General features: G+C 35.8%; 1 protein-coding gene across 17 annotated transcripts in view; it reads left to right on the top strand.

Moving 5' to 3' along the window:
* Positions 1–24433, top strand: part of ROBO2 (roundabout guidance receptor 2) — a 601494-nt gene that overhangs the window by 402925 nt on the left and 174136 nt on the right. For all 17 annotated transcript variants that reach the window (XM_053220676.1, XM_053220671.1, XM_027077544.2 and 14 more), the window contains exons 3-4: positions 18443–18600; positions 21413–21533. In XM_053220676.1, the coding sequence (XP_053076651.1) occupies positions 18443–18600; positions 21413–21533 (279 nt within the window). The remainder of the gene's footprint in view (positions 1–18442; positions 18601–21412; positions 21534–24433) is intronic.

Consider the following 24433-nt stretch of genomic DNA (forward strand, 5'->3'; position numbering starts at 1 on the left):
ATCTAAAACAACTCAGGGGCACAATCTAAATATGGGGATAGGAGGCATCTCCACGGAGTCTGCATTTAGGCACCAAATTTCCTGGCTCCTATTACACATCTTTCCTCTGTCTCAAGAGTGCTGAAGGATTATTTGTTGCTTTTCAGATAACCCTTAGTTCTTGCCCCCACATGGAGGAGAGATTATACTCTTCCTCTAGCCCTTTCAAAGTCCAGCTCACCCAGCTTTGCCATGTGTGAGCAATCTGCAGGCACTATTAGCCCCGCTTGACTAGCTCTTGATAACGCTCTCTAGGAAGTCAATTAAAGATGTCAGGGGGTGTACTGGACTGCTTTTCTTTTACTAGCAGGGATTTGGAGAGTGGAAGATGGAACTCTCAGGAACAGGTGATTTTTGGTTCTCTAGGAACTAAAGCACTTGATTTGTTTTTTCCTCTCACTATTTCAACTTTTTTTTCTTTTTGTGATCTTGAAATAAATGATCAATTTTAATCTTTAATCAGCAATAGTTAATATAATATTGAGGATCTGGTACCCAATCTAGTAAATAATGAAAACACATGTGTTCACCAATTAAAAATATGAAGAGAGAAAATGTCTTATAAATTTGAGCATAGTGAAAGTCTGCATTAAGAAGCTATGTTTTTGTGTTGAAATATAGACATTTAAAGTTAAGACTAAATGATTGTTCCCTTAGAATTAGATATAAAAGTTGCTTGACATTATAGAGTCATTTTTTGCACCTACTTTGTACATGTTGTGATCCCTTCTTTGCTAAAAGTCTTGACCCACATTTTCTATGTTTTTTTTTTTTACTAAGACTATGCAAAAAGAAAATGATTATGCTTTTCTCAGTTAATATAAAGCAAAATTAAAGTGTCACTTTTCATCTAAAAATTAGCATAAATATTTAAACTGATTATTTAGACCAACGAATATTATTTTGCTTATGCAACATATTATTCAACATTACTCATTAAATATTACATTATTAAATTTGTGTGATAATAGAGAATTTTCCACTTTATTGTGTGTCACCTACAATTTCTTTATAAATCCATTAACCTAATCAAGGTAATTATCACTGTGGGGATATATGTACCTTATAAGGGAGTATATATTATAACTTCCTCTTTGCCGGGTATATGCTAAATGCCAAAAATAATTTCACTTAATTCTCATTGCCATCCTGGGTGAGTTACTATTATTCCCATTTTACATATGATGAAGCAGAAGCTTATTAAGGGTAAATAACTTGTCCTAAATCCCATAGCAAATAAGTAATGATGTCAGGACTCAAACGGAATGATTTCCTTCACCAAAACCTGTGAGATACCAGGGCCTAACTTGCAGAGGGTAAGGAATAGTTAAAGCAAGATTCTAGCTATACTTTTAACTGGAAAAATTATAACCTCATAATGATTATATCACTCTGAGAAGGGAACTATCTCTAAGATGGCTGCATATTTGTCCTAATATTCTGTTAAAAATGAGAAGAAAGGATTGAGGCTGAGTAGAGATTGACTTACATATTAACAAAAACAAAAACACAAAAAAAAAGGAAGGAAGGAAAGGGAGGAAGGAAGGAAGGAAGGAAAGAAGGAAGGAAGGAAGGAAGGAAGGAAGGAAGGAAGGAAGGAAGGAAGGAAGAAAAAGGAAGACTATAATTCTGAGGTCTTGAGCATACCATTAAAAAAACTTCCTACCATTAGAAACACAGCAGTATAATACTTATCAGCAATTCACTCACCATTCGCTTTTGTTCTTCAGGGGGTTTTTGGTTTTTTTTTTTGTTTTTTTTTTTGTTTTTTGGTTTTTGGGTTTTTTTGAAAAAAAAAACAATTGTGTAAAATCAAGTTCATATTAGAGATTTATTCAAAGAAGCAAGTTTCAGTATGAATTTTGAGTTAAACATAGATTTAGCCTAATGTTTGAAATCACCATCTCACAGCATGATACAATAACTGATTATAATGAAGATCTTAGTTACCAAGTTAAATTATTTTTAGTATATTTAATCATTAGGTTCAGGAATTATAAAATATGTCTGTTATGCCTAAGTTTGCACCACCATAATCTTTAAGTGTAGGCTCTAGAATAAAAACAGAAGATTTATTTTCATATCCTAGCTTATTAACTGGATGAAGTTGGCATCTTGAAAACAGCTGTCTTTTCATTCATAAACCTACCTACCATGCTGGGTTATCATGAGGCTTCCACTTACCTTCTAGGCAGGACATCACGTCAATTATTAGGCTTTGATTTACCCCACTCTACCAGAAAACTGAAATATTTTAAAATAAACATTCAGAACATGAACTTGAAATTGTTATAAATGTGGTAAGCAGTGACATGAGATTCTTTCTTCTGACTGAATAATTTGAAATTTGTGAGTTAGTTTTTAACTTTGAAAATAAGACAGTACTAGCATTTCAAGGAAGAGAGTCCCCAATAATGTCTCTCATAGCATACTGTATTACTTACTAAAATAAAGAACAAACAACTCTCTGTACATTTATTCAGTAAAATCATTAAGTCACTTTAAGTAACTTTCTAATGATGCATATGTAATAATCAACTCAATCCAGTTTAGCTGATGGCGAGAATTGAAATCCTTGACTCATCTATTCATTCAATAAATATTTACTCTGCATTTACTTTGTGCCAAGAATAACATTCTAGACCCTGGGGATACAACAAAAAACAAAATGAACTTAGTCCCTGCTTTCATGGAGTTAGCTTACATTCTACTGAAGGCAGATAGATAAGGAACAAATAAACAAATTATAATAATTTCACATAGTGATATGTGATATACAAGGGGAAAAATACCAGAAAGATGTGATATGTGTGATCTTGTTGCTTCTTTTGATTGGGTAGTCCTAAGAGGGGAACCCAAAGAATTGACATATAAAGTGAGATTTGATGGACAAAAAGAGGAGAGCTAAAAGGAAATCTTAGGAAAAGAAAATTTCACAGCCATAGTGTATGAATAGGACCTAAAGAAGTCATTTGCCTTGCTAGAAGAAAAGAGCCAGACTGGCTGGGGGAGAATGGAGTAAGAGGCATGAATAGTAGTAGATGAGAGCCAGATCTTAAGATGCTTTGTAGGTCAGAGTAAGGATTTGATTTTTCTTTTCGTAAATGTGACGAGTCCTTTGGAAAATTTTTAGGATGACAAGCTTTATCTTATGATTTTAATGAGATTACTCTGCTGTGTGGAGAGTTGATTATAAGAGGGGTAAGACTAAAGTAATATTGTTAAGAGTCACCTTCACTGTTCCTGGTGAGATAATAGTGACTCAAACCAATGACAGCAGTGGAGGTAAAGAAAATCAATTCTGGGGAAGTTTCAATCATTGGGCCTTACTGATGGCCAAGATTGTATGTGTGTGTATGTGTGTGTGTGTCCACGATGGACAAAAATGGAGGAAAACTAATAACTCCTTGAGCAGCTTGTATATGACGGCACTATATACAAAGACACTGAAGACTGGGGAAATGAAGATTTGTGTGACAAAAGTCAAGAATTCAATTTTGGTCACATTAAATTCGAGATACTTTTAGGCACTCAAGTGGCAATGTCAAGCAAGCAAGTCTGGAGCTCCAAAGGGCTCAAGGCTAGAGGCATTCACTTTAGAGTCATCACCATGGAGGCAGGATTGTCAGAGGGTCACTTGGAAAAATGTGTTTCTGAGGGCACTCCATTTTTGAGTAGTAGTGACTATGCTTTAAGAACAGGAAGTTTCTCGCAAAGTACATGCAAGAGTGTTGGCTAGTGGGAGGAAAATTAGGAGAGTATCTTAGGATGCAAGATAGGAAATATATAATAAAATTAGATCTATCTTAGGCAGTTCTTTAATGGTAATGGCTTTATCATGTCAGATTTAGGGAAAAATACAAAAAAAATCACTCATATGAATTTTCCACATCTTAACTTTCAACACTATTATCAAGTATTTACTATGGCTAAGCTACTATGGGAGAGGAACATGAAATAATTACATCTGCATTGGAGATATAGCTAATTTCCAATGTAATTTCTACCTGACTTTTCATTCTTACAAATTACTGACATATCTAGTGAAGGCAATTAATTGCAACATTTGATTAAGCCATCCACTATCATATGGAAATCCTATTCATCTAAACATTATAAACATTGAAAGAGAAATAGACTATGGTAACATATTTTATATTATTTCAAATCATTTCCTACCTCTAATATGCCAACTTTTTCTAAATGAAAAAGAACAAGAAGAATTCTGCAGTAACAAAATCATTTTTAGAAAATGCATTTTTAAGTTATTGGGCTGCTTAATATTTGAAGACTATTGAAAATATACAATGAACCTTTTTATTATGCAAATATATTCAATTCTGAAAACAATTAAATGATAATAAAGTATTCTCTTTTTCTTTACCTCATATTACAGTAATGAAGCTGTTACCTCTGAGTGTGCGTTTTAATGAGTTTTAACTAACATTTTAATGAGCTGACATTATCATAAACCCGAGGATTAGACAAAGTTGAATTTACTGGATAGAGAAAGTTTCCTCAATAGTTAATTATATTGTTTAAGATGTAATATAATGCATTTTATGATATACCACCAACTATCAGCCTACAAGAAAAATTATATTAAAAGATTGAATAATATCATTATACTTAATCTGTACATACATGTATCCTGGTTCCTCACTTTTAAAATAAAAAGCTAATGATGTTTTTATATATGCAAATCACATGAAATATATAAGGCATAGACATATCTAAGATAACAAATCAAAATGTTTATTAACTTAAATGATTTTTTTTTCACATTTGCAATAAAGAAAACTCCATGAAGAGCTACCTTCAATTGGAGACAAGATTTTATTGTTAAAGAATGAATCATTTATAATTTTCTTGATTCACATATTTAAAACGGGTTTATAGACTCACAACTTACCATTTGGGAGAGATGAAGAACTTTTTGTAAATAAATGATATTTTGGGGGTACCTGGGTGGCTCACTCGGGTAAGTGTCTGACTTCAGCTCAGGTCATGATCTCACGGTTTTGTGAATTCGAGCCCCGTGTCGAGCTCTGTGCTGACAGCTCAGAGCCTGGAGCTTGCTTCAGATTCTGTGTCTCCCTCTCTCTTTGCCCCTCCCCTGCTCACATTCTCTCTCTCTCAAAAAAATTAACTGTTAAAAATTTTTTTAAAATAAATGATATTTTGGTTTTGATGCATTCTGTGAAGACAGTTAACAGGTGATGGTTTCAAGGCTCTCTCAACTAAAACATAGTCACCGTTACTTACTCCTTCCTCCATATCCTCCTTGCCTTTTATCCAATCCTCTCTTCAGGCACTACGAGGCCTAGGTGTGCATCAAAAGGTTGTCATCTGAGGGAAGCAAACATAAGAGACTCTTAAAATACAGCGAACGAGATGAGAGTTGCTGGAGAGAGGTGGATGGATGGGCTAAAGGGGTGATGGGTATTAAGGAGGGCACTTGTTGTTATGAGCACTGTGTTAAACGTGTAAGTGATGAGTGTTAAACGTGTAAGTGATGAATCAGTGAACTCTACACCTGAAACCAATTTTACCATATATATTAACTAACTAGGATTTAAATAAAAACTTAAAAAAAAAAGTGTCATCTTACTCACCTCCGTATCTCTTGTACAAAGCTCATAGTAAGGCTCCAGTTGACCATCCATGAAGAGAGGCCGTCTCAATATTCAAGTTTTCTGAATTTTTATTCCATTTTAGAAAAAAGCTAATTAATCAAGTTATATATTTTGATCTCACGCTTATCATCAACCTACAGATATTCTCTTGACATTTATATTTCAAATCGCCATTCTTCTGTAAACCTGCTATCTGTGTCACTGAGTGACTAGGGAAAACCCAGGTTTCCATACCCTGTCTACAACTCTGTTGAATCTATTGGGATAGAGCGTACACTTGTAAAACACTAAGAGTCGATTTTATTTTTATTCATACATTGTTTAATATAAATATTAATAAACAATTACTGCATTCACAAGGTTGTAAAATCAAAAAAATATAAGATGGATATAGTGAAGCCTTCCCTTTCTGTCTTTTACTTCCCAGTTTTTTCTCCACAAAGACGTTTGTTATTATTGGTTTCTTAGGTTTTCTTCCGGAGATTGTTTTATGCCCATGCAAGCACATTCCAGCGTGATTCTTTTCTTTTTGTAATTAATTAAAGCATATGCTGTATATTCCAAACCCAACTCTGAAGTTGGCTCCTCTAAAATGCCTTCTTTGTTGAATGCCATATTTCTCTCCATTGGACTTTTTTTTTAAATTTTTTTTTAATGTTTATTTTATTTTTGAGACAGGGAGAGACAGCATGAATGGGGGAGGGTCAGAGAGAGAGGGAGACACAGAATCTGAAGCAGGCTCCAGGCTCTGAGCTGTCAGCACAGAGCCTGACGCGGGGCTGAAACTCACGGACCGCAAGATCATGACCTGAGCGAAGTCGGATGCTTAACCGACTGAGCCACCCAGGTGCCCCTCTCCATTGGACTTTAAAGCATTTTTGATGCACCTTTCAATGTAGTTCTCTGTTACTGGATGCTTTTTTTTTTCCTTTTCTTTCAGATTGTAGTTTTGAGTTCTCTATGGTAACCCTCATAAATCTCTTTAGTGCTCTGAAGTCAAGATCTAGGCTTGAAGTGTCTCATACTTCTAAATGTGTTACATTGTAACAACAAAATATGCGGTACCTATTTAGTAAATGAAGAAGTGAAGGGCACCTGGCTGGCTCAGTTAGTGGAGCATGTGATTCTTGATCTTGGGGTTGTGAGTTTGAGCCCCACATTGGGTGTAGAGATTACTTAAAATAAAAAATTAAAAGAAGTGAATGATTTGAAAAACTCTTCTGTTATCAAAAAGATGTAGTTACTAGAAGTGATTGGAAAGTGAAGAATCTCTAATTTATCCTATATCCACTAAAGCAAAATTAAATGTTATGTTAAAATCACCGTTTAGAAATGAACTGAGCAAGAGGCACCTGGGTGGCTCAGTCAGTTAGGTGGCTGACTTCGGCGCAGGTCATAACCTTTTGGTTCTTGGGTTCAATCCCTGAGAGGAGTTCTGTGCTGACAGTCTGGAGCCTACCTCGGATTCTGTGTCTCCCTCTCTCTCTGTTCCTCCCCTGCTGGTGCTCTCTCTCTCTCTTTCCCAAAAAAAATTAACATTAAATTTTGTTGTTTTTTTTTTTAAATAAACTGGGTAAAACTGGCCAAACTTTAACTTTTTGATTGGGAGGAATCAATGATATTTTATTGTCCTGTTAATACTTTATAACATAACATAAGTAATATCTAAATATGTTTGACTTAGAATTATACTATTATATATAAATCTCAACTCCTATAGTACTCACTCCAATAATTATCATTATCTACTAGCAATTGCATAGAGTTTGACAGTCTATCAAGACTTTAAAGTAGGAAATATTTTATACACATTGTATTGTTCTTGAATATTATTAACTTCTTGACAGAGGAATTAAAAACTGACAGCCATTGAACTCATGTAAAATTAGATACAAAAATAGAATTGTAAAGCCCTTTTTATTTACTGGCATTTCTATTTCCCAACAGCAAACACAATTCTCATTTATGAAGTGCTTTCTTTATGTCACATTGTGCTTTAGAAAGATTGCTTTTTAATTCTTTTTAATTTTTTAATGTTTTTTTCTTTTTTTTACTTTTGAGAGAAAGAGAGAGAGACAGAATGAGCAAGGGGAGGGGCAAAGAGAGAGGGAGACACAGAATCTGAAGCAGGCTCTAGGCTCCACACTGTCAGCACAGAGCCTGACATAGGGCTAGAACTTAGGAACCATGAGATCATGACCTGAGCCAGAATCAGATGCTTAACTGACTGAGCCACCCAGGCGCCCCACTTTTTTAATTCTTTGTAACAAGCCAAAGACAAAAGCTTTATTATCTCCATTTTATATAGATGAAGAAGCTCAGATTGTATAAGACCATCTGGTTAATAAAGTGGCAGAGCTGAGTCAAACCCAATCCTTTGACTAAATCCATTATTTTAACCACAATGCCATATTGCTTCCTTAACAAATAGTAGTATTTTCATAAACATAAATTAAATGCAAGTTCCAGTTCCCATGAAAGCACCTGAGCAAATGGTGGACAGGAAGTAAGATGCATTTCAGGAAGAGAAAACCAACAGCGTGAAGGCCCAATGACAGAAAGGAGCTCATTGTGTTCCAGGAAAGGCCAGTGTGGGTTGAGTATTATGATTGAGTGGCAAGGACGAGATAGTAGAGTTTTAGAGGGTAAACTACATAGACTTAAAGACGGGGCCGGTGAGTGCCCTACCTGGATTTGCTGGAACTGCCCTGGCATCATTCTGAAGAATGCTTCCTTTTGTTTTCCAAAGTGCTTAGTATGGTGATCCAACTTATAGGTAAAGTTGAAGATTTTAGATTTCACAAGAAATGAACAAAATTTTTGGTGGCTACTTGGGATATTAGTAGGAAAGTGAGAGATATTTTTGTCCAAATTCCATACCTGGTACTTTTGTCAACTGACAACATCCTCATGATATATTGAAGCCATTTTTCATGGAAACTTACTGAAGCAAAGCTATTTCTTTTAAGTAAATGTGGGGAGAAACATGCCAGGAGTAGTATTAAACACGTGTTTCAGACATCATTGGATAAATATATGTAACATCTGATTATTTGGGAGCTACTAATTTATTTTGAAATTTATCCCATTTGACAACTTCAGATTTTCCTTTTGTTGCTCACATTTTAGACATGTTGCCCTACATTCAGAAGAGTTATAATTTGACTGCTTGTTGAAAACATCAAGAAAATGTCTCTAATTTGACCATTTATAGACAGTTTTGCGGATGAGTGGGGTGAAGCAGTTGATATTTTGTGATTAAAAATGGCCAAAATTTGGGATTATAATACTTTGTTAATTTTAGTAGTATCACAAATGGCCTTGATTAGGACAAAATAATGAAGGTTTGATGGATTCTGATAACTCTTATCAAGTTTTGGTATCCTTTCAGGTGCAGAAGCTAAAACAATCAGATGCAATGAGGCAGTTATCTCTATGTAGGGAGTTGGCACCTCTCCAAGCAGGAAGTGGCTCTGTTTACTCTTCGTCTTAATTTAGGAATGAAAAGTATTACTTACCTTGTCCTCACAATAACAGTGGAGCCTAGAGAATAAAAATATAGCCAGAGACTCAGAAGACAATTGGATTTATTCCCTTATGGCTGACCATGTACTCTGTGGACGGCCAAGGATGACTTGAGGATATGTCAGAGGAAGAGAGGGATTTTTTAAAAAACTTCCATGCTTAAGATGACATCTTTCTAGTTTCATATTAGATATGAAGTTTTGATTAAAGTATACATGAATGTTGAAATAAATATTTAAACACTTTTCAGGAAAATACACCTACAATAAATTTTCATCATGAGAAGTCAGTATTCCTTACCCTAACATGATATTTGGTTTTTTGTTTGTTTGTTTGTTTTTTGGGTTTTCTTGGTGTCAGCTTGTTTTCATCGAGTATATGACAGTGGGTGGAGTGGAGTTGGGTTGTGGACTTAGCATCAGGAATAAGTGAAATTGTGCTTCTCATAGGTAAACAAAAATTGTCAAGCACATTGTTTCCAGTTGTTGTCAATGGTGTTATACGAGTTTTCTGAAATCATTTAAGTGTGGTCTTTAGCACATTTGCATTCATAAAAAGTGCCTGGGTATGTATGTTCCTTGCTTCTTCTCCTGCTCAGCTGTCAAAACATGGTGATGCTTTTGAAGATTTATGTTAGATAGGTAATGAGATTACTGAATGTTAACTGCAGCATTCAGAATTCACTTGGTGGCAAAAGTAAAGAAGGTTACTGGGTCTTTGGGATAGAATAGAGAAATGATAGAGCTCAGCAAAATTCATGACAGGTTAGAATAATGGCCATATTTTGTGGTAGAGACATATGCAAATCTTAATATTGGATGGGAAAGACTGAAGAGTCCACAGGCATGTGGGACACAAACTTTTTTAAAAAAATGCTTTCATTGTTGCATTAAAAATGTAAATAAATCTCATGTAGTTGATCTATGTTCCTGTGTAAAACAAGAAAATAATGTGATTTCAAAGTGGTCATTTTCAGATTTACGGATTATAATGGTGTAATGGTTACCTTCCAAATCGGACCTCTACTGGTTATGGTTGTGAAATGTGTTGTTAAAATAAGAAACATGATGAAAATTGTGAAATCAACATAATTAAGTTGAAGGTCCAAAAACGCATTATAATATATATTTCTTTTATTCAGAGATTTCACTGAGTTTCAGGTAGAGGGGAAAAAAGATAAAGCAACAGTAGTTTAGAAGTAACTGGCATTCTCGACAAGGAAGGTTGACCTTGACCTTCTTCTCCTTCCAACCCTCATTTCATCAGCAGGGGTGAGATTACTTTGAGACCCTGCCAATAGGTAATAAATAACACATAAATTCCAGGACACCCTTGCACTGTAGGGTGCCCTAATGTGTAATAATCCTTAGACTATTGAGTTTATAACTCATGACATCTGGCAGTTACTTGGCATTGTAATTCATGTTGATCATGCACATCAGAATACACCATGGGAGAGAAATATTGGAGTAATAACCCGTTAATACCGGGACAGGGTGGAATGACAGGAAGATGCTGTTGAGATTGTGTACCTCTGTGAACTATGCAGTGTTGGAATGCTGTAAAAACTAATGCCTTCAGATAAGCACTAACAAGGCAGGAGGAGGGTGGTAATCTATGGGGATCCACAATGGAGCAGCACATTAATATTTACTTGATAGCACTCTTTATTCCTTTATTCAAATTGACAGATGTAGCTGTACAGCAGTAATGAATCCGGAAGTTAGAATTTAAACTTATACTCATGTTTATTTTAAATTTAAATGTGTCCTTAAATAAATGTATTGAATTCCTTTTTTTAACATATCTGCATATATGATATTCAGTACTCTCAAGCTTTTATTTTATTTGGTCTAATAGTGAGGATTAAATGAACAGGAAGAGAAAAGAGAGGAAGTAATGGGAGGTAATGGGCAAAAAGAGCGATGTACAAAGCAGTTGTCACAAGCCTTCCTGGTACCTAAGAGCCTAACTGCTTTGGCTGAAGACTTGAGGCTCATGGGAAATGAAACAGATTGAAAAGCTAGAAGCAGACAGATGGCTATTTGTAATCAGCCTGTAAATATAAATCCTATAAAGATGTTGTGATTATTTGTATGTTTGTTTGTTTGTTTATACTCAAACCTAGATCTAGAGAAAATGGGACGCAGTATTGTAAGCTTCACATAATCTGGTATTTCCCCTTGTTACCATTCTGAAAAACATTACATAATACTTAAAAAAAATGCTAGTCTCTGTAGTTCTGAATTTTAAATTCAATGTGCTATTTTTTTCATTACCCAGAGTTGTAGGCATCTCTGTAACCAAGATTGGAATTACCCCTAAATGGAGCAGGTGCTAGAAGGAAGTTGTTTGGGAATCAGAGCAGAATATTTTGAGGGTATCCAGGGGAGGTTTTTCTTCTGAATATAGGAAGGCATTGCCTTGAACGTGTTTAGACTGATACCTGCTGTCCTAGACACCATCCTCCTCCTCACATACTATATTTGGGCACATCTCCAAGATGCTCTCATCCCTTTGAGCTCTCTGTGATTCTGGAGGCATCATTCCCACATGAACATTTTGTGCACGATGGCACTTTAAGGAAGAAAAAAAGGGGAGTTGATTAAACATTAATTAGCTTCAATCCACAACTTCCTCCTAAGCTAATGGATAGAGTTTGCAGATCCCTGTCAAATATCAGATGCTAGGCTTTGCCAAAAATAGGACTTCCAAGTGTTGAAGGTATGCCAACTGCCGGCTCCTTAACTCAAACCAAAGGAAATGATTGCCAGAGGCAGGCCTTGAGTCTGCTGTGGTCAGATGTCACCAGTTTGCAGTGCCACATGTGATCCAAGAGTTTATGAATGATCTCAACACTTGGTCCCCAAGGAGAACATATGCATTACAGAGGTTACGGATACAAATTACAGAGAGCAAGACGTTTCCATGCAATTTCTAAGAATCCTTCAGCAAGTTTTAAACATTAATGGAAAACATTAAGGAAGACTTGGCACTCTTAGCAGGACTTCAAATTATATTGCTGGTGAGGACAGAACAGAGCTAAAAAAAAAGGCGGGGGGGAAGAAGAAAGGCTTAGCTAAGAAATCTGGGGCTGGCCATTCCTCTTGTGAATTGTGTGTGTGTGTGTTTTATTCCCTGCAGAATTACCAGGCTTCACAAAATGCTAGAACTTGAAAATGAACAAGTCACAGGGCATCCTTGTTTATTCAGCATGCTCCAATTCATATCACTGGTTTATCAGGATCGTTTGCCGACTGAATGTGCTTGCACAGGGAGTCTTAGTAGAGACGGGGGCGGGGGTGGGAGGGTGAGAGCGTCTCAGTTTGGAATTGTCAGCATGCTGCAGGGGTGCCAAAGTGCCAGAGTGTCAGCTTGCACAGCAGTAGCAGGACGTCTCCCCACTGAGTCCTTTCTTTCTCATTCCCCTTCTGTGCAGAAGAAACCACTTATGACTTGTCCCCTAGATATCAGATTTTATCATCTATTTAGCTGGTGGCTAGCCTGTCTGTTCTGACTATATTTTGTTTGATCATACCAAGTATAATAAAATAGTTTGTTGTGAATGATGATTCCTCTTTCAGTGTATTTGGTCTTTGAGTCATTGAAACTTCAGAAAAATACAGAATTACTATAGCTTGTCAGTGGGGTCCTTTCAGTTGAAAGGGGGCAGGTCAATTTAAACTGGTCTAAATATGAAAGAAAGGTTGTTTAGATCATGTAACTAGAAAGCCCAGATTTAGCCCAGTCTTCAGGATTTATTTATCCAGATAGGTCCTCAAGAACCCAGATGTTTTCAAGTGCGTGGCCTCCTTTTCATCCTCAGACTGGAGCTCCCCCTGGGGTCACAGCCTGGCTGTCAACAGCAGCCATTTAGTACAGCAGGAAGAGATAGTGTTCTTTCCTCAGAGGTAGAAGACCTAAGCTTCAGTCTGGTTGGCATTACACCTGCCCATTCCCTGTGATGATATAGGCAGTGGTGGGGCTGGTAGTGGTAGTGGTAGAAATAAGGAAACAATATACACCAGCTGTAGGAATAGCTAGCATATTTTTTCTAGTCCATTATAATACCGATAGTATAATTTGTTCTAACAGTTTTACTAGTTGACATAAATCTGTTGTGTCTTTGATGGATTGACTTCTGACCTTGAACTGACTGGATTTCATTTTAGATATTTCTCGGCTTATTGGTAGGCAATTCGAGTATTCTGTCTCTTAAATCCACCCAGCTTCAACTGTTCTTCCTAAACAACATTTTAAAATCAAGTTAAAATATTTTGGTTTGTTTAATGTAATAAGGAAAAGACTACAACACACCTCTCGAAGAGGAGTTCATCGATTCAACCTATCAAGAACACTCGATGAGCTCTTCTGATGCCCTGCAAGATGGGAGCCTATTGGAGGCTTACCTAGTCCAGTGTGAGAATAGAAGGAAAAACTTTTCAGTTGACTAAGTCAGAGGCTGACCCTGAAGGAACGGTATACATTTGAAGGGAGGAACAGGAAAAAGTAAAGAAACAAAGGGCTATCTGGGGGAGATTATCAACCCAACAGACCACCATATGCTAATGTACATTGATAATTAGACGTTCCTCTGTATGTTTTCTACCGAGAACTCTTGAGCCACACAGCTGTGACAGTTTCTGGGCACATACAGAGAGAAACCCTGCTGGCAAAGAAACCTTGTTATCAGTATTGCTCCGAGCTGCTATCAGTTTCTACTGCTGCTAACAATGCTTTTAATTATAATTTCTTTTTAGATTACCTTTCTCATGATCAATTTAGTTTGTTGCGGGTGATGTTTTTTATCCAATGGTGTGTATGAACACTTTCATCAGTAATTTCTCTAGGCTCTGTATTTCTAATAACTACTTAGAAGCATGCATACATTGTAATTCAGAAATACATCTTTTGGTCTCTTAATTATGTAGCCTCATCTCATTGTCATTGCTAGTTTATCTTAATAAACTAAGATGGAAATGCCTGAGTCATGATTTGCCTTGTCTATGTTGACAAAATAGAAAATAAAAATGTAAAAAAAATACATAAAATGTAAAATACTTTATAAAACATATAAAGATATAAAATATATGTCTTTAAAATTCTTGACAGCTGTTGATTTAGGACAGAAGGGAGAGGACCTGGTGAGTGAAAGAAGGTGGTATGAGGAAACAGGAGCCAAAGATATAAGCTGTAAAGGCACATCTAGATCTAAAACTCTTTCAGGCCATTATATTAGTTACCTATTTTTGTGCAACAAACTACAAGACTCAGTGACTTAAAATAACATATATTTATTCTCCATCTGTGGATCAGGAACCCAGATATGAGTTATCTTAGTCGTGTGCTCTAAGGATCTCTCACAAATCTGCAGTGAGGTGTTGGTTAGGGCTGTGTTATCATGTGAAAGCTCGATTGAGGAAGCTTGTTGGACTGAAAGCCTCAGTTCCTTGCTTGCTGTTGCCTAGAAGCTGCCTTTAGATTGTTGTCAAATGGACCTCTTCTTTGAGCAAAAAGGTATCTTACATGATCAAGGAATTCCATGAAGGAAGAAAGGGAGTGACAGAGAAAAGAGCTAGAGAAAGTAAGAAAGATGAAAGTTATCATCACTTATAACCCAATATTGGAGATGACATTCCATAAGTTTACAATAACCTATTCATTAAAGGCAAGTCACTAGGTCCAGCCCACAGAACGGGCAAGGGGATTACACATGAAAATAAATGCCAGGAGGGAGGGATATTAAAGAAAAAGTCTACCACAGGCATTATCATGTCATGCTTGTTTCGTATTTCTTCACCATTTTATAGGACAGTGCCAAGTCCCTTGTTGTGTTTATTATGTTCCTGGAGAATTGAATTAATTTGTTGCAAATCTTTATGTCATGACTAAAAACTATATTTTATCAAACACACAGTAATTCAAAACTTTCTGATCTTCCAGAATAACTTCCTAAGTCACAGTGCATGTCAATGTAAAGGAATGCAAATCTAACCCAGATTATGAGTAGCTGGGTGTACTCTCATTTATGGTTTTCAGCTCATATACAGAAATGAATATTTGGGTTCTAGCCAATTAGACACCCCCCCCCAACAGTCCAGGGGATTTGAACCTTTGTATCTAAATTTAGCTCCACAAACAAATGCTATATCAAAACTGTACCTATTTGTATCTTTTTTTTTTCTTTAAAGCATAATTTATCACTATCCACTAAGCTTTTGTCATTGTAACCAGATTATTTTCTCATTTAATCAGGTTTATTTACTTTATTTTGTTTCACTCTACATAAAGAACTGTTTGGAGCTTTAGTTATTACACATATTGCTGTGTGCCCTTGCTTTGGCTTATTTGTCAAGCCACATCAAAAATGTAGCCCTCAATTCTTTCCACAATAGGGGCTTAAAGAGAAAAAAAATATAAAGTTAATTTGGATTTGCTTTGCTTTCCTACATTTACAAGACCATTTTACTTCCTTTCACCTCACATGCATGAATTCTTTACTGCAACGAACACTTTCTTTTCTTTATCACCTGCAATAAAGTGTAGGGCAAAATCCCAGACAGAAATGAATAGCTAGCATAAAAATTGGAAATAATAAATATTATTTCATTTTATTTTGCTAATATTAATGAATGGATATCAAAACCTCGGAAACATGTAAGCAAATATCAGAACATACTTAACCTTTGGTACGGTGTGAGAAGAGTAAAAATGACTTCACTTTTCCCTAAGAGTAAGTTTTGTACATTCTGTGCTAGGACCTGGTGTAAAGAATGTGTTTCTTTTGAATGTTTTATTGAGACAGAGAAGAAACACATTTTATTACCCCAAAGGTTTAAGGTAAAAGAAATGGTATCCCTAAGCAAAAAATGAATTAACTGGATGCTCCAAAAACCCAAAGAGCATTTTACAAGTTGAAGAGGGTACAGTACCAATTATACTATTATATCACCCTACTCTCTGGGTGAATAGCCTGAAAGCCTAAAATTACAGTTGATGTTAGATTTCTTGGCTTCATTTGCAAATTGGAGTCATTTTCTTTTTGTGAACGCCATAAACACATGTTACATTGTTTAAGAGTAGCAGTCCTTAGTTTGTTATGATATTTTTCTCCTTTTTGTCCTCCATATCAAAGGACCTTTTTTTTTCCTTTCTTAATTTGGCTTGTTGCAAATTGATGTAACACTGTGTTTCTGAATGATTTGCAATGGCCTTAAGTACCATCTGAGCAGAGGCTTTTTGGCGTGTCATTTGTTAGGGGACCAGTTCTAGAGAAGGTCCTTCAACTGGCCAGATGTGTCATTTTGGAACAGATTGAGGGCCTGCCAAAACACCATTTGTTGCCAGTACTGGATATTGTAGGGGTGCTCACCACTCTGTTACCATATTTTTGCATGTCTTAACATTGCATAAATAGGCAGCTGTTCTGTATTTAGAATATAAATGTGTCACCAGCTTGCTTTCCCAGGAGGATTTACCTGCAAAAGGGAACCACGGTGTTAACCCCTTCCCATCCCCCTGCCTGAATGTCACATCAAATGCACTCTTCTCTCAGCCCATTCAGAAGCAAATCCTATGCATATAAATCACACCTCTCTTGCCAGTGAGACAAGAGAACCAAAAATGTGCAGTTCACCATGCTAAAATGGAACACATTTCCTTAGCAGCAAAGGCAGTAAATTAATCAGCTTATAAGCTGAGAGTGAGCAATTTGTGCTGAATTCTTTCTTACTGTTCCTTCAATAAGGAGACAAGTTTCTCTAATGTCTAAAAGGGCCATGACTTCATTAAGATGGAAAACCGTGTTAAAGGATGTGTCGCAAGAGAAAAGAGAAGAAAAGCCCTAAAAGTCACTCAGTTGTCTCTCTGGAGCTATTTTCAGGCCAGGGAATTTGTATTTATTTGTAGAATGACAATTAACCTAGAGACTTTGCCCAAAAAGGAGCAGAGTGCTGAAGTGGGTCTCATTATAGGACACCAAAGGCAGTTGGTTTGACCTAATCCACATTTGTAACAGATGATTTACATAACAGACTAGCAGAATCTACCTAATTTTGATTTCAAATAGCTTAACCAATTTATATGTATATATATATATATATATATATATATATATATATATATGCATAGATATAATGCACTGTATGTGCATATGTTTGTTTTGTGTGTGTGTTGTGTGTGTTGCCTTTAGATATACTTAGGAAACAAAGTTGTCATTGTTGGAATATAAAAGAATAGGAAAGTCAAGGTAGCTAGACAAAGCAAAGGCTCTTGAGGTATATGGTATATTCCTGGTCTGAACTACTTTTTTGAATGTTTATCCTAAAATAGACATGGCCCTTATTTGCTAAAGAAACCCAGCATCCTGCAATCTGATAGGGCCAAGTCATTTCTCCAGGCTTTTCATCCTGCCAGCAGAAGAAATGCACACACAGATAGATAGGTGACATTTGGAGAGCCAGGCATGCCAGATTTTCGGAGGTTACAATGGAGGTCCGACCTGCTGTTCTCCTAATGAAAGGAGGGGAAATTCAGACTGGCCAAACTGCTATAAGGGATATCTCTGCTCTGAATGTCACGCTGCCCAGATGTCGCTTGGCAGGTGGAGAAGCAGAGAGAATGAAAATGTAGCCCTGTGTATGTGGGTGCTAGTGCGTTGCAGGGTGAACAATGAGTCTATCTTCTGAAGTGTAATGAAAACAGTGTAGATCTTGTCCATATTCATGTCATGAGAAAATGCATTCTCAAAAAGTCCTCACTCCACTTCCCCTCCCAGACTGACATACATATGTGCTCACAGACCATGTGCACATGACCTGTTTTGGGCTTTTAAGTCTAACTTGACAATTTAGGTGTTTATTTTAATGCATTTGTATACATATGTGTATATATGTTTTTTTTCTTTATAGAAAGTAGGATCATACTGCATAAAAAATATTGTACCTTGAATATTTAATCTCAAAACTATATCACAAGTATTTCTTTTCTTATTTTCCTTAGGCTTTTCTTATTTTTTAAATTAGATTTATACCAAAGGTACATGATTACATAGTCAGCCATTTCCCTGTTGAGCATTTAGGTTGACCCTAGAATATTTTAAAATGGACATGGCTATGTTCTCAGTAAATATTCAACGTTTATTAAAATGAAGTAAGTAAGATTTGAAGTTACTTTTTGCAAGAGAAAGCTAAAGTTGCTGTCATTGAATTTTCTTTCAAAAACATTGAATTGTTTTTCTTCAGTGTTACGAGATGACTTCCGGCAAAATCCCACAGATGTTGTAGTGGCAGCTGGAGAGCCTGCAATCCTGGAGTGCCAACCTCCCAGGGGACATCCAGAACCCACCATCTACTGGAAAAAAGACAAAGTTCGAATTGATGACAAGGAAGAAAGAATAAGTGTGAGTTAAATTAAAATTAATTCCTACAGAGATTGAATATCAAGTCTTAAAATGGATCATTTTATTTTTGTTATTGTTAATAAAAGTGTAGAATAGCATTGAATGCTGATTACCATTTAGACATCATGGAAAGGACTGAAAAGGAGTAACCCAAACAAAAAAACTTTAGGATGAGTCTTCAAAGAGACAGAAATTAAACAACTCAGGTATAGATGATATAGTAATAATTGCACCCATCTGAATATGTAAATATGTCTTTGCAGTACAATATTGATGACTTAGGTTTTTTAACATCTCAAATACATACATCATTGCACTACAATATTGATGACTTGGTTTATTTTAATATCTCAAATACATTTATTGATCATGCTGTACATGAATGATAAAGGTTAGATGATGGCTGTGAGCCAAATTACCTAGAACATTTCTTTTTACACCATTTTCAAAATTATAAGAGAAAATGATTCGAGGTGATAGGTACTTCAAGTACCTTTTCCAATTTTTCAATGTTTATAACTAAAATTTTATACATGAATTCATTTAAAAGTTTAGGAGGTATGAAGTAAAATCAAAGTAAACATGACTTTTATGGTTCTGCAGTTTAGCTCTTGCAGAAACATAGTCTGCTTTCAAGGGAAATTGGTGATTAGGTTCATCACAATTAATATTCAAAACAAAACACCCAGAACATTGTAAAGAGGTAGAAAAGGGGAAAGACATGCAATTATTTTATGGTTTTGTGGAATCCACTCAACTTTTGTTTATGACACTTATGGGAACCAGTCCACTGAAACAGTAGAAATGCCTCAAACTTCTGAGGTTATTCCTAATACAATGTTTATATTTAATATAATTATTGAGAATAAATATACTTTATTTAAAATAATGTCCATTTCTCTGAGCAAATGTGACATTTCTGTCAAAAATCCATATAGTCTAGGTGTCTATTTAAAAATATCTGGTAAATGAGGATTTTTTTTACATACACACTATGGTTACACCATAACACAGAACTGGACAGGCCATATAGGGGATTACAATATATATTCCTATGATTCTGGCTTAAACTCTTGACAGCATGAGGATCTGCATTACTGGGGGCACTTTGGCTCTCAATGGTCTGTGTTTGGGTACCAAACATGAAAATGTGTTCCTGGTGGCAGAATTAAATCAATGTAGAAGGGTTTCTAGTTCATGTTTGCATCATTTACCTTTCCCTTTGTACAAACCACCACAAAATACAGAGACTTATGATAACCATTTTTTTAGACTGTTCTGTGGGTAAGATGACAATTCTTCATTCTGGGCCAGATTGGCTGATCTTTGCTAGGTTTTTTCATGCTTCTGTGGCTTGTTTAAAAGATGTGCTGGCAGCCAGATGATCTAGGATAACCTTACTCTCATGTCTGGCAATTGACTTACACCCAGTTGGGCATCTTTGTTCTTCTCTTGGCCTATAATTTTCCAGCAGGCCTGCTCAGACTGGTTCCCATAGTGGTCTCAAGATTCCAGCTGCAGCAAGGAAACATAAGTCTCAATGTGCTAGCACTTTCCTTCTATTGAAACATTTCTTTAGTTTCATCTGTCAAATCAAGTAATTTTGCCAAACTCAGCTTCAGGGGGAGGAGGAGTGGCCTCCATGGACATTTTTATAACTTATAGTTTATTATACTCCACTATACCTAATTAAGAACAGGTTGATGGCCTTTTTGTCCCATGGAAAAACAAAGTTGAAAGTCCTTTTTATGTGGCATGACAAGTTTTAGAGCCTGAAATATCTCTGATGAGAACATGCCTATGTGGATTTTGTTTGCCTAGGAGATAAAAATTGCCAGAGGAAACCAGCATGTTCTTATCTCATATCTCTTTAAGAACACTCGGCCATTTTGATGTTAAGATCATTGAATTATATAAATACAAAGAAACAAAATTGGAAAAGAAGCTATGAGTTGCTGATACACTTACTAAAAACCTAATTCTGCTTCAATATCCTCTTTAACAAATAGACATTTTAACATTTTCATTGGTTTATTCAGTCAATAAATGTGTCTCATTTAGGAAACATTTAGGGAACACATTTTAGAAGCCGATGATTTGTACCAACTCATACTCATTATTAAAAAATGTATTTATTTTTATCCCCCCCTGCCTTCTTCTTCAAAAATTATTTCATAAATACAGCTAAGGTAAGACATAAATAGTTAATGCTAACAACTGAAATGTAAGCTCCATGAAAGCAGAGGTTTTTATTATTTGGTTTCCTAGTGAATCTCAAGTGCCTAGAACACTGCAGAACCCATAGAGGTACTCGGTAAATGCTTGTTGAATCACTCTGGGTACGTTGGATTCCATTATATTACCAAAAGCAGGTATTTAGTACTTCTTTCTGATAACAAATTATCAATAGCAATTCATTCAACCTACTTCAGAGTGAAGATTAACCATTAAGATTTAAGAAGCACTCACAAGACTCAAAATAGGACCAGATGAGAGAAAGAATGAAACACATTTTCTAGAAAGGGAATATGGAGGTTAATCCTGAAGGAGAATTTAAGAGAAGAAAAGACACATGCCAAAATACTGGGAAAGTTTTCTGTCTTAGACACTGAGCTATTTCCTTGAGGGAAAAAAAATGTTGTGCTTAAATATTCAAAATGATTTATTTGTCACCTTCCCTTTGCTGTTTATTTTCCTTTCCATTTCCTCCCTCCCTTTCTTCCTTCCTTACTTTCTCTCTCTCTTTTTTCTCCTTTCTTTCCTTCTTTCTCTTTCTCTTCTCTCTTTCTTTCTTTTTTTTAATTTTTAACAGATTCGTGGTGGAAAACTGATGATCTCCAACACGAGGAAAAGCGATGCAGGGATGTATACCTGTGTTGGCACCAATATGGTGGGAGAAAGAGACAGTGATCCAGCAGAACTGACTGTCTTTGGTAAAGCTCTCTTTTAAATTATAAATTGCTATTTATATATACTTTTCCTTTGATTGTAAATATGTTTTAATACTAAACATCAGGACATAGAAGGACAGTTGCTTATGACTTATGGTGAGTAGTGAAGGACTGGATTTGTCTTGGTTTCTGGTTCTATCCATCAGATGAAATCTGTGATATGAAGAAAAATAGAACTTTTGAAACAATAATTCATTTACTTTATTCATATATATTTATAGGATTTTCCCTTTCATCAGAATGTAAAAAAAATTCATCTTTCTAAAATTCTGTTTGAGATATTATATCCATCTAAAGTTTATCCACTGTGATGTATTTATTAAGTATCTTTTATGGGTAAGACACTGGGTAAGTTGTTTTGTTTTTTTTTTGTTTTGTTTTGTTTTGTGTTTTTAGTGTAGTGCAAGTACATTTCACTTGTCTTCTGCTTTAAAAATTTCAAATTTAGATAATTGCAGTTTTAGCATACGATAAAAAAAAACTAGCCAGCTACACACGCACACACACATATAAATATATACAATCAAAATTAGGAAAAAAACAAACCAACCATAAACTCTCTTGCTAATGCAGGCAGGCTGGGTCCAAGAACCCAGGAGAGAGTCCCAGAGGACCATCCAAAAGGATCCTTGGCTTCACACAGGGTAGAAATCAAATGTGAGCCAGAGTAAGTGAAAATAGCATTTATTGAATAGTATACATGACAGAGAATAGCAGACAGAGTGGGAGACTCTGAAGGAAAGAAGAATGAGTTTTGTTTGTTGCTTGAGACTAGCGGTTTATATTCAAAAGGGTGTAAGGGTCCAGGAATCCAGGGTAGGGTCCAATCAAAGGCAAGTGTCAGGTGAACAATAGGTCTTACTCCATAAATCACAGAAGGGGTGGTATTAATGCCAGTGTCAGCTGAAGTTTGTTTGAAGCTAACGTCCTGGAATGTGTTTGGGATCTGGCTTTTCTTAGGTGTTAACAGGTGTTTGGGCCCTAAGACAAAACTCAGAGAAGGATTAACTTTCTTGCTTCCCCCTTGAAGTGGGAACAGAGCTTCCTTGGCTTACTCAGAGGCAAAATATGGAGCATGAGTACATGGGGCCCAGCAGAAAAACAGCAGAGATGGAGTTTTTTGTAAACTTTGTAAATGGAGTGCCATCAGCTTCCCTACCTCATTGCTATGATATTCATATTTCTTCAGATTTCAGAACCAAGGGACTCTTTAGCAGAGTAATAGAATTCATAGGTTAAAACTTGATTAGATCTGTATCAGAGAAATTGTGGACAAAGCATTAGGAAAGAGAAAATTGGGTAGAATAAAGACGGCACAGTAAACAAAAAAGGAAAATGCTATAGGGCAGCTGTGAAAAATTGAAAAAGAAATAAAATTACAGAAAATTAGGGAAAGTAGGGATCCTAAAGATATTGGAAAATGAAATATTCCTTCAGAAGTCACTGAAATCCCACTTAAGTCTGTGTATGGATATTTGTCTATATGTACACACATAAGTATACATGTATATATACACACACATGTATATGTATGTATGCATGTGTGTCTATATCTATCTGTAGCTTAAAAATATTTGACTATTGTTGATATTGTGTGATTTTTTTTTTAAAAAACATAGGAGATAAGTGTGATTTTTAAGTTATTTTTCGTGCCAGCAAAATAATCTTCTGGTTTAATGAATTAGAGTAAGATCTTACTGCTGGTCATTATAACATGTTTGAGCGAAGCATCAGAATTCTGCATACATTCCAAAAGAAACTGCTTTTGTAGTTTGAGATGTGCCATCCCATGGTGTTATCGGAGCGCCCCAAAGCCAAATAGCCATGTTATGATTTCCATTACATTTAAAGCATTAAGGTGTGCTTTATGAGTGTGTACCTGAGAACAGGCCTCTCTTTTCAATCACGCTGAGTACCGAGTAATCTCTGGTAATACTCCGTATGGATACTAAGCAGCTTGAAGTCCCAAATGACCAAACCAGGAGAAAGTCCATAATTCATTAAAGAAATTGAATAGTAAAAATAAAATTGCTCAAATTATGCATGTAAATTTCTGTGCCACAGAGCTCAGGCAAGTATCAGTTTGCCCTTCAATTTCATGCAGTCAGCTATAAGAGTCTCAAAATGTGCTTCACTCCATAATGAATAAAATACAGTTTTTTCCTGGTAAGATATGAAATTAGTGGTCACTGAACATTAGCATTGAAAACCCACACGTACAGCTGTTCTATTTAAAGAAGCACTCATTACTATTTTTCTGTAACTGCCACAATCTTTGGAAGAGAAAAATGTTGCATTCCAAAAGTACATACTGCCTTCAAAAGCAAATTGAAAGGGTTTAATGTCATTACCAAAGCAATTAGACTTGCCAAAATGTGACTGTGTTATGAAATATTTACCTCATGTTCCCTAAAGACATGATGGGAAATATAGGAGGTCCTTAGACATGTCAGGAGTTACACGGGAACTTCTAAATTATTTTGAAAATAGCCATAAAGCAAAGAGATTGGATTTGTCTAGGGGCAGTACCTCTGGAAGAATTGATTTAAGAAACTAAGAACATTTATCTGATGGTGTAAACTAGTCAGAACTGACCTGGGGGTTATAAGTACAATATTAAGTTGAAGGAAAAACTAAAATTCCATTATTGATAAGAAAACATCATCTGAACCCAGAAATAAAACATAACAACAGTAGTGATTGTCCAAATCAAGGATGTGACAAGGATTGCCTGAGAGAGGCACTTTGTTCAGTTCTTAGAGAAAATAACCAGTGTCCTATGTTTAATGGGGAATTCTTTATTTTATTTGGGTGCTTTTGTATCCATACACATTTTCTAATAAACCTCTTTATATTTCATCATTGTTAGATATTATTATTTC

Source organism: Acinonyx jubatus, chromosome C2 (genome assembly GCF_027475565.1).
Source record: "Acinonyx jubatus isolate Ajub_Pintada_27869175 chromosome C2, VMU_Ajub_asm_v1.0, whole genome shotgun sequence".
NCBI classification, from domain to species: Eukaryota; Metazoa; Chordata; class Mammalia; order Carnivora; family Felidae; genus Acinonyx; species Acinonyx jubatus.